Source organism: Nannobrachium achirus (assembly GCF_963921795.1).
Source record: "Nannobrachium achirus genome assembly, chromosome: 24".
NCBI classification, from domain to species: Eukaryota; Metazoa; Chordata; class Actinopteri; order Myctophiformes; family Myctophidae; genus Nannobrachium; species Nannobrachium achirus.
Window position 1 is genome coordinate 34,428,050 of NC_137831.1, and position 17,000 is coordinate 34,445,049.

At 46.1% G+C, this 17,000-nt stretch overlaps 1 protein-coding gene across 1 annotated transcript; it reads right to left on the minus strand.

Annotated features, from left to right (window-relative positions):
- Positions 1-5,494: 5,494 nt before the first annotated feature.
- Positions 5,495-11,095, minus strand: LOC308280244 (thimet oligopeptidase-like; the record flags this gene model as incomplete). The annotated part of the gene is made up of 2 exons (XM_080720505.1): positions 5,495-5,514; positions 8,986-11,095. The coding sequence occupies 2 exons, from the start codon at positions 11,093-11,095 to the stop codon at positions 5,495-5,497; spliced, it is 2,130 nt and encodes a 709-aa protein (XP_080576631.1).
- Positions 11,096-17,000: the final 5,905 nt, after the last annotated feature.

Sequence of the window (17,000 nt, forward strand, 5' to 3'; positions counted from 1 at the left end):
TGGGGTCCCCTATGGAGAGAGTGGGGATAGACATTACGGGGCCGTACCCTCTCTCTGACGGGGGCAACCGCTACGTCCTCTCCGCCATGGATTACTTCACAAAGTGGCCGGAGGCGTATGCCATCCCAAACCAGGAGGCTGAAACGGTCGCTGATGCCCTGGTAGAGGGCATGATAAGTCGGCTCGTGGCGATGGAATCCATTCACAGTGATCGGGGGACTAATTTTGAATCCCGGGTGTTCGCTGCCATGTGCGAGCGCCTGGGCATACACAAGACACGCACCACCCCGCTGCACCCTCAGAGCGACGGTTTGGTTGAGAGATTCCACCGGAACATGGGAGACCAGCTGGCCATCGTCACCTCCCGGCACCAGAGGGACTGGGACAAGCACCTGCCCCTGGTGCTCATGGCGTGCCGCTCCGCGGTGCAGGAGACCACGGAGTGCACACCCGCTCTCCTCATGCTGGGAAGGGAGCTGCGCACCCCGGCTGAGCTGGCCTTCGGACGCCCACCTGACGCCCCGGCTGTCCCTGCAGGGCCGGAGTACGCCAGGAAGCTGCAGGACCGCCTGGATTCAGCGCACCGCTTCGCCAGGGAACAGCTGCAGGAGGCCGGCGTGAAGCAGAAGCGGTACTACGACGTGAAGTCTCGGGGACGGGACTTCAAGCCAGACGAGTTGGTCTGGGTCTACAGCCCGATACGGAAGAAGGGACGCAGCCCCAAGCTTGACAGTAAGTGGGTGGGGCCCTGCAAGGTGCTGGAGAGACTGGGAGAGGTTGTGTACCGCGTGCAGATGCCCCCTCGAGGACGGAGGGTGGCCCTCCACAGAGACAGACTGGCCCCTTACAGGGGGGGCTCTCCTTCCTCCGACACGGACTCTCCCCCTTCCCCAGCTCCTCTGCCCCCTCACAGCCTCCCGCAGGAGGCCCCCATGCCTGTTTGCCCCGCCCCGCAACCCTTGTCCCATGCCCCGGCTGTCCCCTCCCCGGGGTCTGCCCCTCTGCCCCCCGCCCTTGCTTCCCCGACCCCTACGGGGTCTCGCCCAAGGAGGCGGACGAGGCCTCCGCCCCGCCTACGTGACTATGTGGTGTCCCTTGGGGCACAGGACTGACGTGGACAGTGTTAAGAAAAGAAAAAAAAAGAAAAAAAAAAGAAATTGAAACTGTGAAGAAAAAAAAAAGATTGTGAACTTGTACTGATGTGGGGTTTGTGTTGAGTTTTTGCTTATGTCAGATTGATGCCAAGTTGCCTTTAGGCTGTGTTTATTTCTACATTCCTGAGCGGTCCTCGGGGACGAGGACTTTTTCTAAGGGGGGGGGTAGTGTAACGGCCCCTTTAACGGTGGCCGGATGCCACGTGATGATGTTGGGTCTTGCTGGGACTTTGGGGGGAAGTGGCGTCCGTGGATCACGTCTCTGTCTCCGGTTCCTGAGATTACTACAATATTTTGATAGTAATCATTGCATCATTTATTTATTTTTTGTATTTATTTCTGTATGACTACATATAAAAATACTATTTAGTCATATACAGTAGGCCTTTGTATCTATGTATGTATAAATACAAAAAAGAAATGTATTATGCAATGATTACTATCAAAATATCTATAGAATATCTCATAAAAAAATCTCTGACATCACACTCTGGCTTCTCTGTGATGTCACACTAACAGAGTCCCTTTCATGCCCATATATGGAGTTCCCTGATGTCATCAATATTAAGCCCACATCTAACCAGACTTCATATGGGAATAGCCCATATATAGAGGCCACATCGGCCACATACACACTAACAGAGTCCATATATGGCCAAGAAAGCCCATATCTGTATGGCTGGTTCTACAGACAGGGACCTCCATGTATGGGCATAAAAGGGTATGATGTCAGATGTCATAGACGTCATAGGACTTTCACATAACGAACTAGAAGCAGTGCTCTTCCGAGCACATGCAGGTCTCCACCAGGCCAGGCGTCCTGGTGGTGCTACTGTATAATAATAGGCCAATGTAAAAAGGGTGGCATATGTTCTTCACCTTAGACCTTTCATGGCAATCGGACACTGCATGCATGATTTGAGGCATTGTGTTCCAAAAATGTGTTTTTCTAAAGTCTACCTGGTGGCGCTATATAACAGGCCAATGTGAAAAGGGTAGCATTTGTTCCTTGACATAGTGGGAATATGTGTGGCAAATTTCACGGTAATCGCAAGCTGCGTTGATGATTTGAGGCATTCTGTTAAAAACTTTGGAAGCTAATATTAGCCAATCAGGATGGAATATGAGATATCAGACGGATCAGACTTGATCACATGACTATAGATATACTGTGTACTGATTTGTGTTATTTTGGAGAAAATCTGAAGGAGTAATATCCAAAAATGTGTTTTACATAAGTCGGCCCAAAGGTGGCGCTATAAAAGGCTGATGTGAAAAATGCAGTGAAAAGGATTTTCCTTGGTCTCTAGGGAGTGCGTGTACAAAGTTTGACACTGATCGGTGGAGTTATAGGTAAAACCACAAATCGGCCTGTTATAGCGCCACCATGAATGAGGCTGATTTAAAAAAGAAATAAGTGGCATTTCTTCCTCTGCCTAGTGGGAATGTGTGTGTGCGATTTCATGATAATTGCACTTTGCGTTTGTGATTTGAGGCATTTTGTTCAAAACGGCTCAATCCTACAAACTTTGGAAGCCAATCTTAGCCAATCAGGATGGAATATGAAAAATCGGACAGATCCATGTCGATCACACGACTGTCGAGATACTGCCTACCGATTTGTAGGCACACACACGGACGCACGGACGGACGGACGGACGGACGGAGGGGAAAACATACTCTCCCCCATGCCTTCGGCTGGTGGAGACAATAACTGAGTAAGCATGTTTTGGCGAGGTCGCATGTCGCCCTGAGGAATCTTACTAGTATGTGAACGGTCACAGCTTGACCGTATCTCTGTCTGTCTGTCTATAGCGCCTGACACCAATGTTCCCCTGACACATCACTGTGACATCACATGTGAAATCACAGCCATTCCTCCTGGCGCTGTTGTGTTCACATGTGCTTCTTCTCTCTGTGTGGCCTTGGTGGAGCTGACTACCATCACCATACAGTATGTAAAAGTATATGCATTCCCCAGAATCCCTTTTATGCCCATATATGGAGATCCCTGATGTCACCGATATACAGTACATCACTGGCCAGATGGCCAAAACATGGCCCATATCTGTGTGGCTGGTTCAGATACTGTAGGAATATCCATGTATGGGCATAAAAGGGATTGTATGGGAATGCCCATGTATGGAGTATGACAGCCCATATCTGTGTGGCTGGTTCAGACAGGGATCTCCATGTAATATAATAATCAGGGGCATAGTTCCGCCGATTTAAAATGACTCCAATACGGAACTAAAACTTCCTCTGATTGGCGCTAGTTGCGCTGTCCCCCCCCCCCCCCCCCCCCCCCGGCCGATCGCAAAAAGAATTGTTCTCCATTGGACCCCATTCTTTTTCCCCTTTCGTTTTCTCAGAGCATGAATACACATATATGGAGATCCAGAGTCAATCAACAAAAAAGACAAGTGTTACCCATACATACAGATAAGGTCGAGATGTGATCATGTGACGGTTCTGATACTAAACTGGGAGCTACGGTCACAAATAATATAGTGGTAATCCACAGGGACATACGTGATGTGACAACAAACTTTGAGCCATTTGTATCAGAATGTAGGCCAGATCTAGGCCAGACCTAAGCCAGATGTAGGCCACGCTTCAGCACCCTGACTAGCCCGGATACTTTTTTACACCTAGTGTGATGTGAGGGGTGCTATTTACAGTATATGAGTGACTTTTTGTCAGACATTTTTTACTTGTTTTTCCCCAGAGTTTTCGGACGGACAACAAACTTTGAGCTGTCTGTGCCAGGATGTAGGCCAGAAATTGAAGGCCGTGCTTCAATTTACTTAGAGGTGGTGCCATAGTTTTATAGGCTACTTTTTATGTTTTTTATGTGTCTATGGAGTTAACATCTAACTTGAAATATGCATTTGGAAATTAGATAGATAGATAGATACCTTTATTATCCCAAGGGGGAAATTGCAAGTGTGGTTGCTGTGGTCCCCTTTCAAGTCATGGGGAACATTCATTCACTAATGTTTTAATGGCCATATATAGAGATCTCTTTGTCAGTCCATGTCCCACTTCATGCCCATATATGGAGATCCCTGATGTCATCAATATTAAGACCATATCTTGGAATGCCCATATATGGACATATAATGTGTCAATCTCATGTGGTCTATATATGGGCATACTCTGTCAGTCTCATGTGGTCTATGATGTCAGACATGATGATGTCAGACATGATGATGTCAGACATCAAATGTTCACCATCAACAGCCAATGAGGGACCAGCATTCTTGGTGACGTCACCATCAACAAGTCCGACCTGTTATAAATAACAAGGCGCGCTCGAAATCGGAAAACAAAGCTTTCACAGCAGATCATCTGAACACATTCAAACATCAGTATGGCTTTAGTTTCGGAGCTGTGGTCAGACCTGGTGGAGAGACAAGAGGAGGAGGAGAGGATGAAGGAGGAACAAGAGGAGGAACACGAGGAGGAACTAGAGGAGGAACTGGAGGAACTGGAGGAACTGGAGAAACTGGAGGAACTAGAGGAACTGGAGGAACTGGAGGAACTAGAGGAACTGGAGGAACTAGAGGAACTGGAGGAACTAGAGGAGGAACTAGAGGAGGAACAGGACGAGGAACAACAGGAGAACAGGTGGATGTTCCTGGACCTTGCAGCGGTTGTGCTCCTGCTATGGATCACATCCCTGCTCATAAGGCCTCACAGATAGTGGTGGGACACTCCATTTGTCCATGGGAGGAGGAAGGGGTTGGAGATGTAGGAATAGCCTACACACAAGGGTCCTCCCTTGTATACGAGGATCTCATTGTATACGAGAAGAAGATGCTGGACAACCGGAGGAATGGAATGGCTCTTTTGACAATTCTCTGGCGGTGGCGCCGGTTCGATTCCCGATCCGGACTACCTTTGCCGCATGTCACTCCCCATCTCCCTATCCCCCCCCCCCCCCCCCCCCCCAAAAAAAAAACAACAACAAATCTTACAAAAAAAAAAAAAAAAAAACTGCAGACATAAAATCACAAGTATTTGAGCCTATGCCAGACTCTGGTCAAAAGATGAAGGCTGGGGTGGAAGAGGCAGCTAAGCAGCAGCAGATCCAAAGCTTCGGATCAAAGACAAACAGAGCTATAATGAATGCAAGTTGTATTTAAAGGATCGAGCCTCAATTACTGAGCGAGATCTCTGATTGGATTAGATCAGCAGATCTGTGAATGAGGAGTAGGAAAGGATCTGACTGAATATTATACCAATACAGATTAAAAAAAACTAAAGTGTTAGATGAACTGAAGATAATGTAAAGTCATTTTTAAAAATGCTGTTTTCTGTAACCGCTGTTGCAGTCTCTATAAAAAGATAATCACACCTACATGGCATCAAACACAACAGACATGCATATCTCTTTGTAGGGGCCGTTCTGGCCCTGTCAGTTATATCCATTAATGGAGATCCATGCTTGTATACACAAAGCCAGATGTAGGAGTGGTTAGCACCGCTCAAAAATAATCATAACTAGTAAGACGCCTCAGTGATGTGGACATCAGGGATTTGGACATCAGGGATGTGGACATCGGGGATCTCCATATATGGGCATGAAAGGGATTTGTTCCCCTGGCATCACAGGGATCTCCATATCTCTATATATGGGCATAAAAGGGATATGTTCCCCCTGGCATCACAGGGATCTCCATATCTCTATATATGGGCATAAAAGGGATATGTTCCCCCTGGCATCACAGGGATCTCTCTTACAGGGCATCATTAATATTGATGACATCAGGGAACTCCATATATATGGGCATAAAATTCTGTTAGTGTGACATCACAGTGAAGCCAGAGCGTGATGTCAGAGCAGCAAACCATTCTGGTTGCGACCGTCAGGGAGCAGTTTACTATGAAAACCTCCACCGGCCGTCCGTCCGTCGGTCGGTCACACGTCACACGTCACACCTTTGCCCTGCTCATATCTCCGCATCAGTATATAGGGCTTGTTTGTTTATTGTATGACATCACGCCACATCATCAGCTGTGGACTCTGTGATGTCATCGTATCGCATCAGTATATAGGGCTTGTTTGTTTATTGTATGACATCACGCCACATCATCAGCTGTGGACTCTGTGATGTCATCGTATCTCCATATATGGCCATCTCCGTATATGGAGATATAAGTCGTCCATGCCCAAGTATGGGCTGGTGAGGTCAGACTTTGTGTGATGCGTAGGTTATCTCCATATATGGAGATTCAACATTCCAGGCAATGCTCTCTTCCCTGGTGAGAATTGCCCCTTTATATAGGGCTTGTTTGTGTATTGTATGACATCACGCCACATCATCAGCTGTGGACTCTGTGATGTCATCGTATCTCCATATATGGCCATCTCCGTATATGGAGATATAAGTCGTCCATGCCCAAGTATGGGCTTGTGAGGTCAGACTTTGTGTGATGCGTAGGTTATCTCCATATATGGAGATTCAACATTCCAGGTGTAACTATGGCTACCCGTATGACGTGAGAGGTGGAGGTTGTGATATTTGTGGAGATAAGCGACCAACGGTCGCTTATCTCCCGATTAGGGAGTCTTACTGGTATAGTGGTTCCCCTGACATCACAGTGACATCAGAGCATGATGTCAGAGCGGCAAAACCATAGACAGTAAACATGTGTACACACAGAAGGATGGACACGGACAAGCTGTGACGTTTCTCATAGTAAACTGCAACCTTTGGTCTCAATAATCGCGCCTGTGAAGTTGTGACACACGTATGGGCCGTTCTGTCCGTGACATCAGCCGTGGTACTTTCTATGATGTTAGTCTTGTGTGACGTTAGTCTCGTGCTCATACGGACAATCGGACATACACACATAGCCAGACATAGGAGTCTCTCAATAATAATAAAAAATAACTAGAAACGTGCTATTGGAAATTGCAAGCAGGGGTGTCACAAGGGGGGGAAAAGTGGGACTGAGTTACCAGGGCCCAAGGTGGAGGGACCTTAATTATTTTATGATTTAGCTATTGAAAAAAAGCAGATATACAAGCTCACAGCGCAGCTGCAAACTTGTATAGATTTGCTATTTTTGAAAAGTCGTGATCCCTGGTGATGCCAGTGGTCATAATATATCATTTTGTCTTTGGAAACGGATGCCAGTGGTGCTCTTCTTGCGCACAAGTAGACTTACATGGCCTACTTGTGCTTGCGCAAGTTGGCACCGCGACAGAGTGCATTTCTAGTTACTGCTACCCCAGGACACATGAACTCATACACTGACTTTTTGAGCGGTGGTCACGCCGCTCCTATACGTGGCCGTGTGTGTAGAGGTACGTGTGTGTGCATAGGCGATTCTAGCCTCTTCCAGCAGGGGGTGCACGACCTCTATTACCTCATGCACGCGCGCGCAGATATTAGCGGTTTTGTAATGTTGTTTTAGCGGATTTCTGCAGTTAATTTTGTACCCAAATGTAACACAATATAAACAAAAAAAAGTGTAAAACAGGTGCTTCTTTTTCTAGACACCATATGTCTATCTATAGGATTTATTTACTTATTTTGCAGACAGAGGCAGCACAGCCAGGACATATAAAGCCAAACATCAAGTTAATCATCATTCATCAAGCAATCAAGCAGTCATTTACATTGGTGGTGTGGCACAACCACACCACCAAAGATCCATAACCAGCAGCTACCAATATTTACAAGCAAGTGAAGCAAGCATGCGCGCTCGCTCGCGCGCGCACACACACACACACACACACACACACACACACACACACACACACACACACACACACACACACACGGAGGAGAAGAAAACAGGCTGGCTAACTCCACAGTGAACAGATAGTTAAATAAAGCCATGTCTTACCTTAAGAAAATGACAAGAAAATATCCAATGTTATATTGAGGTGCCCAGAAGAAAGTGTTATTCCTTGGAGGCACAGAACACATCGTGTAATCCAGCCTCGTTGAGCAGTGCCGAAAACTTTAGTTCACGTATTTTAAATGTAAAAGCTATCCACATGTCCTATGGATGTCTGTAGTTAACCCCAGGTAGCATATTCCACTGTGAAACAACTGTTTAATTATGTTATTTAGATAAATCTGCAGGTGTCATCATCTGCCGTTTGTTTTTCAACTGTGCTGTCAGAGACGTTCAGACAGTCACTGTGATTGGTTGAGAAACCAGTAGTCCTATTACCTCCCGCCCCCCATTTGCTGTGATTGGTTTAGAAGTCATGCTATGGGTGCTTCAAAGGGTCAAAAAAGGCGAATTTGAGATGTTCTTCTTCTTCATATTGCGTGTTTATTATGATCAAAAAAATCAAAATGGCCGCCTGGCGGCCAGGGGGTGCACGTGCACCCTAGGACACCCCTTAAAATCGCCTATGTGTGTGTGTGTGTATGTGGGTGGGTGCGTCCGTATGTAGCCTCAAGCCTGTGGTGTAGTACCTTTTGTGACCACACATGTTAAGGGAGGGGCGCTGTTTTCAGGCCAGGCCAGACCAGGCACACACACACACACACACACACACACACACACACACACACACACACACACACACACACACACACACACACACACAGGGGGGAAGGGGGGGGGGGGGGAAACCACCGCTCAGTTCACACGGGTGTGATTTTTATATGACTGTTTTTATTGATACCTGTGTTGCTGCTTTTCAAATTGGATTGGCGCCATCAAGTCAATTTCGTTGTGCACTTGTGTTCAATGACAAAAATAAATAAAATCCAAAAGAAAAGAAAAAAAATCCATATTATTATGGCCGAGGTCCGCCCTGGGTGATGGGTCACTGGGAGCACGCTAGAAACCTTCTTACTTTTCTTTTTCCTTTTTCTCCTCTTCTTTATAACCGTTATTCCTTTGCTCAGGAGGAACGCTTCCTGATTGGGTTCACGACCCAAGAAGTTCTTCAGCTTCTCTTCGGCGTCCTTAGAAGCACCAGGCTTCAGGATGCAGTTCCTGTAGTCCAAACCCACCTTAGGGTTCATGATTCCTTCCTGTTTGAAACGGCTGTAGAACATGTCCATGGCCAACACCTCGCCCCGCAGGTAGCTATAGTAGCGATACAAACTGGCACGGTGGCCATCTGCCACTTGCTCACAGATAACAGATATGATGGGCCCTTGAAAATCAGGGACTCCCATAATGTCCTTGCTGAGCTTCATGCATTCATTAGCCAGGTCCTGGGAGCGAAGGTCCTGGGTGTGAAGAGCCTGGTACAATTTGTACAATTTAGCATGGACTATCATCTTCAGGTAATACATACCGATGTTGTCGAGACGAGACTTTACGAGTTTGTCCAGCAGGTCGTCAGGAATCGGAGCACCCGTCTTGTAGTGTTTAGAGATCCTCTGTAGTGGTTCCTTCTCCCAAACCCAGTTCTCCAGCATCTTGGACGGAGCCTCCGCAAAGTCCCGTTCCACATGTGATGCACTGAACGCAGCGTCGTCGACCTGAACACAGAGGTAGTGCATGGCGTGACCAAACTCATGGAAGAACGTCTTTACATTGTTGTGTGTCAGCAGGCAGGGGATGTTTTTTCGTTGTTGTTTTTTTGTCTTGTTTTTTATGTCAGCCGTGGGTTTGGCGAACTTGGTCATTATGGCAGCGACAGCCATCTGTCTTCTCCCATCAGACAGCAGACAGCCGGGCTGCAGGTACTTGCATTTTCCAGCGCTACGTCCCATGTTCTTTCCCTCTCTGGATAACAGGTCAAGGTAGAACTGTCCGATTGTCTGTCCAGAGGAGCGGTCGGTGACACAGTACAGAGTGACATCGGGATGCCACACGGGGGCGCCGTGCACCAAGCTGAACGACAGACCCAGCAGGTCCTGGAAGATGCCCAGCAGACCCTGCGTGACAACCTCCAAGGGAAAATACTCCTTCAACTGGTCGTGATCCACTCCATACTGGCTCTTCATTTGGGCCTTGTAGTATGGCAGGTCCTCCATATACAGGTTCCCATCGAATGGCAGACCTCTCTTCCGACACTCATCCTCCTTTAGTTTGAGGAGGTTTGTTCTCTCTTTGTCTCCCAGTGGCTTCAGCTTATGGGCCAGCTCCTCCAGGAAGATTGAGACATTCTTGGCAGACTTTTCCATGCTTCTCTTCGGCAGAGAGTCAGTGTAGGTTTTGAAGCCCCGCGAGTTGCTCTTCCTTGAACGTGACTTCAACAACGCCGCGATGGCCGAGCTCTCTTTGCGGCGCAAGTCTAATGCTTTCCCGAGTTTCTTGCGTGTTTCAGGGACAAAGCATTTCTCCATGAAATAGTCGCCGTCCTCCAGCGTCACCTTCAGCTTGTCTCCGTCTTCCTCCAGGGAGCTCAGGAAGTCCTCGGGAACACCTCCCAGTTCATCCCTGCTGAAGCTCAAACTGGGGCATTTGATCTTGTCTTGTTTCTCTTTGGGGAGATGATGCACTCCATATTTTATTTGTAATTTTAGGAGGTATTTATCCAGGGCTTTCTTTTTGTCTTGTGTCACTTGGACACTTTCCCCAACCAGTCTCTTCATGTACTTCTTATCCTCTGCAGTGAGACTGTCTTCGTCCACCTTCAATCCCAGTGCAAGAATTCTCTGGCAGATGTCCTTTCTCTTTCTCATGACCCTTTTAAACTTAGACAGCTTCTTCCATGCCTCTGTGCTGGCCGCCCTCACCTCCTTACTGGGAGACACACGCCTAGGGACGACCAAAACGTTCTTCTGGACAGTGTACTCAGCTTCCATGTCGGCCAGGGCCCTCAGGGTGTTGCTTAACGTCACACAGTCCAAGTCCAGGGAACCCACGGCATCGTACACCTTCTTGTTGTTGGCGATGAGCTCGTCAGACTTCTGCCGGATCTGTTTAGGGCTCAGATCCCAGCGCAGGCGATTCTCAGTGCAAACCCAAGTAGGGCTGCTGGAATCCACCTGTCCTGTAGCTCCCATGTTGTTCAGGCAACGTAGTCTTAGATCTGTGAGTCTAGGTGTTACACACTTTTGGTCGGGGGTAGATCGTAACATGAAAGGATTCCCGTGCACCCTCCCTCTGTGTTTGGATCAAAAGGTTTTGGGGCAATGACTTCCAAAATCCCCAAATCTGTCTGTGTGTCTGTGCGTCTGTGTTTAAGCCCTGTAGCCAATCATGGGTCACAGGTCTTGTATGGCCGTAGCCAGTCAGAGAGAGGCAAAGGGTGACATCATAATATCAAGGCATATATTAAGGCTACAGGTATTTATCCAGTTTATAAATAGGAGATCTTGGGGCGCTCGCTGGCCTCAGGGTGCATACCACATACTAGGCTATGATGCCTGCTGGCGTTGCTGGCTCGATTCCCGATCCGGACGACCTGTGCCACATGTCATTCCCCATCTCTCTCCCTATTTCCTGTCAGTCTACTATCCTATCAAATAAAATAAAAAGCCCCAAAACAAATCTTTAAAAAAATAGGAGATCTCTAGATGTGAGCTGCCCGAGATTGGACGGGTAAGGGCGGTTAAGGATCTATGTATGTCTGTCTGTGAGTGTGTCTGTGTTCATGCCCGCAGCCAATCACAGGCCGCGGTCCGTGGCCCGTAATGAGGTGCAAAGGGTGACGTCATAATATCAAGGCATATGTAAGGGCCACGAGAGGGGCCGTCTATGCCCGCATCCCCTGCATCAAGTGACGTCCTTCTAAAATAACTTCCTTGATCCCTGAGTCCGGTTGGTACATTTCACCCACGCCAGCCAATCAGAAAACAGCAGCAGGTGGACTCATAAACCGGGGACGAGCAATTATTTGTGCTTCCGTAATTCCCCCCCAATGTGCAGAACAACACAACATGCAGGAGATGACAGCCTTTTCTGTAGTCTGTCTTTGATGTTTCTTCCGAGGGAGAGATGATTTGTGTTGCAGAGAAATAAGTGCTAAAAAAACAGAGAGGGAGGAAGGAGAGAGAGAATGACGGGGAGAGAGAGAGAGAGAGAGAGAGAGAGAGCAAGAGAGAGATAGAGAGAGAGAGAGAGAGAGAGAGAGAGAGAGAGAGAGAGAGAGAGAGAGAGAGAGAGAGAGCAGTCACTTCTGACTATAAAGGCACAATGGATGCCTCTATACTGTAGCTCCAGTGTGGCATTTGATCACAGCACAATGAGCACACACAATATTTCATATATTCATTTGAAGACTGACGTTGGCATTGCATAATACATCCTATACAGTATATTGTCAGGCAATAGAACCTTGTATCTCCATTCTTCTACTTTTTAGGTTATAGTTCTTTGGTAAACGAACACCCTACTACTTCATCGTACAAGTGTGTCGCACAAAAGTGGTGAAAATAGCCAACGTTGTGGCACGTTGTGAGCTTGTAGATCTGCTGTTTTCACTACTTTATTAAAAATGATTTAAAAAATCACACCCAATGTGAAGTGAGCGGTGGTCGTGCTTGCATAACGTCTTCAGACTAGGATTTGAGTCTAGGACGTACAGGGTAAAAACGCTGAGGAAAAAGGCTACAGACATATGACATATGACATCACTAGATAAACATGATGCTACGTACACACATTTTACTATGGCAAAATGCTGAGGAAAAAGGCTACAGACACACGCACAGCCACTCTTAGGAGCGGTTTACCACCGCTCAAAAAAAAAGAAACGAGTGGTTCCGGACATACAAGGTTTCCTCTGCATCAACAGCAACAGATATATCGTCACTGTCGGGCAGAAACCTTGTATCTCCAAGTTTCAAATGTGTATGTTTTTTTTCGCAAAGTAAAGCCGTGCTTCATCATACAAGGCCGTCGCACAAAAGTAGTGAAAACAGCAGATCTACAAGCACACAACGGCTCACAGTGCGAGGCGTTGTGTGCTTGTAGATCGGCTGTTTTCACTAGTTTAGTTCATTTTTAAAACGATAGATACAAAACTAGAGATACTGTTCCTCCGAAACAGCTTGTGACTATATTCTACAGCGTGCTAACTGTCATATGAAGCTCAACCAATATTCCAGCTAACACCACTCCCAGATTTTCCACACCTCAATTGCACCTCACTGGCTAAGGGCCCTGCCTTTGTACTGTCTGCGACGGAACTCACGCGACAGAACTCACGTGACGGAAGTCACTCTATACAGTAAATAATGAAGATAACATAGTGTTCTCGCCTTTCAGGCGAGCCCACAATGAACGGTTTTGGACATACAAGGTTTTCACCCGACAACGACGATATATAATATGTGATGTAGGCCCGCGTTTCATCTCATAATGTGATTACGACAGCTCTGCTGAGTCACCACTCTTGAGCATGCTATACGCTGTGGCTGCCAGCCTAGCAGCCACTTGGCAAGCCATACCGCACCCCCCTTCAACCGCACACAATGTGTGTGTGTGTGTGTGTGTGTGTGTGTGTGTGTGTGTGTGTGTGTGTGTGTGTGTGTGTGTGTGTGCACGCACGTGCGCGAGCGTGCGGCGGCGGGGATAAAGCTGTGTGACTTTAATGCTTTGGCAGTGAGCTTGCATCGATCAAACAGTGTGTGTGTGAGAGAGAGAGAGAGTGTGTGTGTGTGTGTGTGTGTGTGTGTGTTGGGGGAGGAGGAGTGCTTGACATGTTGAATTATCCGATTTTTAGTTGGTCTGAAGAAAACGCAATATACTGTAGACACCGTGCCTTAGCATAAAGGGGAAAAAAGTATCTTGTACGTGCAGGAGTTGACATTATGGATTCGAGGCACTTGCCCAAGTACAGGCCATGTTCTACTTGCCCAAAGGTCTTGCCCACTTGCCCTAAAAAGAAGATACAAAGCCAGGCTTCTATTCAGGGGCCAAGCCTGAGGGGCTGTATTATTGTATTATTATTATTATTCCGCTTACTTTCTGTGTAATGTGGAAGAAGGCTATACCAAACTGTGAAAACACAAAACTCACAACCATTGGCTATATATACTGTATAGCAAGGGTGGCGATATAATATGAATTGAAAATGCAAACTTTGAACAGGTATAACTCATGCCCCGTTTGACCTACAGCCATGAAACTTCATCAAACATGCGTCTCCTCATGTCGAACAACTTTAACACTGTGACTTTTGACCTCTGACCTTCAGATCTCCCACCATTTTGAATTATATGATAAACTGTTCAAATCTATCTCCTCCTGGGTTTTTCATGCAATGTGCACAAAACATTTTTCACTTTAACTTCTAATATCTAAAGGTGTATCTGAGCGTTTTTCTTTTCTGTTATTTTTTTTAAGTAATAAAAAAAAGGTTGAATGAATATGCCAGGTTTATGAAAGATATTCGGCTCCTAACACAAGCAGGGACGCCACAAGGGGGGGAAAGCGGGACTGGTTTACTAGGGCCCATGGTGGAGGGGCCTGGAATTATTTTACGTATACTTTAGCTATTGAAAAATAGCATATATACAAACTTACAGCGCTGCGAGCTTGTAGATCTGCTTTTTTTGAAAAGTCATGAAAATGTGTGCAAATCTTTTAATATAATAATTCAAAGATTTGCACACATTTTCACAACTTTTCCAAAAAAAAAATTACATATGTATTTTTTTAAGCGAACATTTGTCACTCAAATTTTGCTTCTGGGGGGTCCCTGGAACTAAATATTTTGAGATGGGGGTCCGTGGCCAAATACATATGATTTTGGGGGTCCTTTACATGTTAAAGTTTGAGCACCACTGACATAGAAACATAGGTTTTAAAAAAAAAACTTCAAAGACTTTTTCACATTTTTTCAAAAATAGCAGGTCTACAAGCTCGCAGCACGGCACTCGGTGCCGGTGAATCCTTGTACCCAGCTAGCAACACCCCTGGTTACAAGATGTAAAAGGATTGGACACTCTCTCAAATCAATGGGTTACTCTGTGTGGAGCATGGACACAATGAAAGGTGGGATGGATCCGCTCAGACAAAGAGCTTCCTCTATTTGCTGAAGGTGGTTCCTGTCTATTAGCACAGTTCCTGTGCTGTCTAAACAGGAACAACACAGGGGAGGCCTCCCTTATGCAACAAGTACAAACCAGGGTGGAAATACTGTAGATCAGGGGTCTTAAACGTTTTCAGGCCAAGGACCCCTTAGCTGAGAAAGAGATGAAGTAGATTCCATATAGTTTCATCGTTTGACAGCACAATCATCAGTGTATTTCAGATTCATGTCAATTTGTGTTATCAGATATGCAACACTTGAACCGTCAATACTTAATAAACTTGACCTTTCACTCTGTACTTACTCTGCTCTTTTCCCCCTCTACACCAAAGCTCTTTGCCAAAAATAGCCGATCTACAAGCTCACAACGCTGCTATTTTAGGCTAAAGTTCTCTGAATATGGACGCTAGGGTTCAAGTGGTTAATATAAAAAAGGAGAAAAAAAGGTTTCTATCACTCAAAGATTTGGAGGGCCCCCTGTAGTAAACTCTGGGGACCCCTTAGGGGTCCCGGACCCCCTGTTGAAGACCCCTGCTGTAGATCACATATGTCAAACTCAAGGCCCGGGGGCCAAATCAGGCCTGTGAATGAATTATCTTTGGCCCCTGGGATGATATTCAATTACTATTAGCCCACAAGTCCCACAATGCACTGCAAGTGCATTGCTGCGTATAGAGGGCCTGCGAGCACAAGGAAGCGCATCGCCTGTGGTCAACTTTCAGCTACCCCTCTCACCCCAAAAACAAGGGTTTTCAAGGCAGCTGTGAGGCAGATTAGCCTACTGTACATGTTCACAGATGTAAAGGGCATACCTTTACTTTCTCATTTTACTATAAATCAGTGACTGGTGAGGATCATAGAGCAGCAAACTGAGCTTTAATAATTCATTTTCCATTTTTAATGCATGCAGTTTCATTTTTGCATTTATTAAGGGACACATATCTGCTTTTTGAGGGAAATTTTCTTTTTAGCTGTTTGCCTGTTGAATAATGTTTTCACTTGAAATAACTGACAGCCATAAGAATATATTGCAACTGATTTTATGATATTACGTTTTACTTAATTAATTTAATGATTAATGTTAATGCAATAATATAGGCCAGGGTTCCCCAATAGTTTTCCCCAAGGGCCAAATTATGTCTAGGGTATACCAAGCCGAGGGCCACAACATTGCAGGGGGCGACGGTGGCGTTCCCGCTACTCCAGTGACAGTTCAGATATCGTCGTTGTCGGGTGAAAATCTTGTATGTCCAAAACCGTTCATTTTTCATTTATCATTTTAAAAATGATTTAAACTAGTGAAAACAGCCGATCTACAAGCAAACAACGCCTCGCACCGCGAGGCGTTGTGTGCTTGTAGATCGGCTGTTTTCACTACTTTTGTGCGACGGCCTTGTATGATGAAGCAGGGCTTTACTTTGTGAAAGAACGTACAAATTTGGAGATACGAGGTTTCCACCCAACAACGACGATATACTAGTGTTATTGCTGCTCTTATACCACCATTATTATTGGGTTGGTGGGGGCCAGACAGTAGCACCCCGTGGGCCGCAAATGGCCCGTGGGCCGCCTATTGGAGAACCCTGATATAGGCTGTGTTAGGTCCAGGTACAATATGTGCAATCATGTACCATTTTTAAGCTGTTGTCCCCCCGTGTATTTGAGTTTGACATCCCTCCTGGCGGCACCAAGAAGCCACCAGGATAAAAAAAAAAGATCATAACATGTAAATATGCAATACATACACATTTCACACAATACATTGACAATACTATAGTACATAGGGGTGTAACGATATAGTAACTGTATCGAAACGAATCGTTTTTAACTTAAAAAATCGAAGTATATCGAAATTAAAACAGCTAAAATCGAATCGTGTTGTTTTATTTTGTATCGTATCGAATCGGCAATGCAAAGAATCGATTGTATCG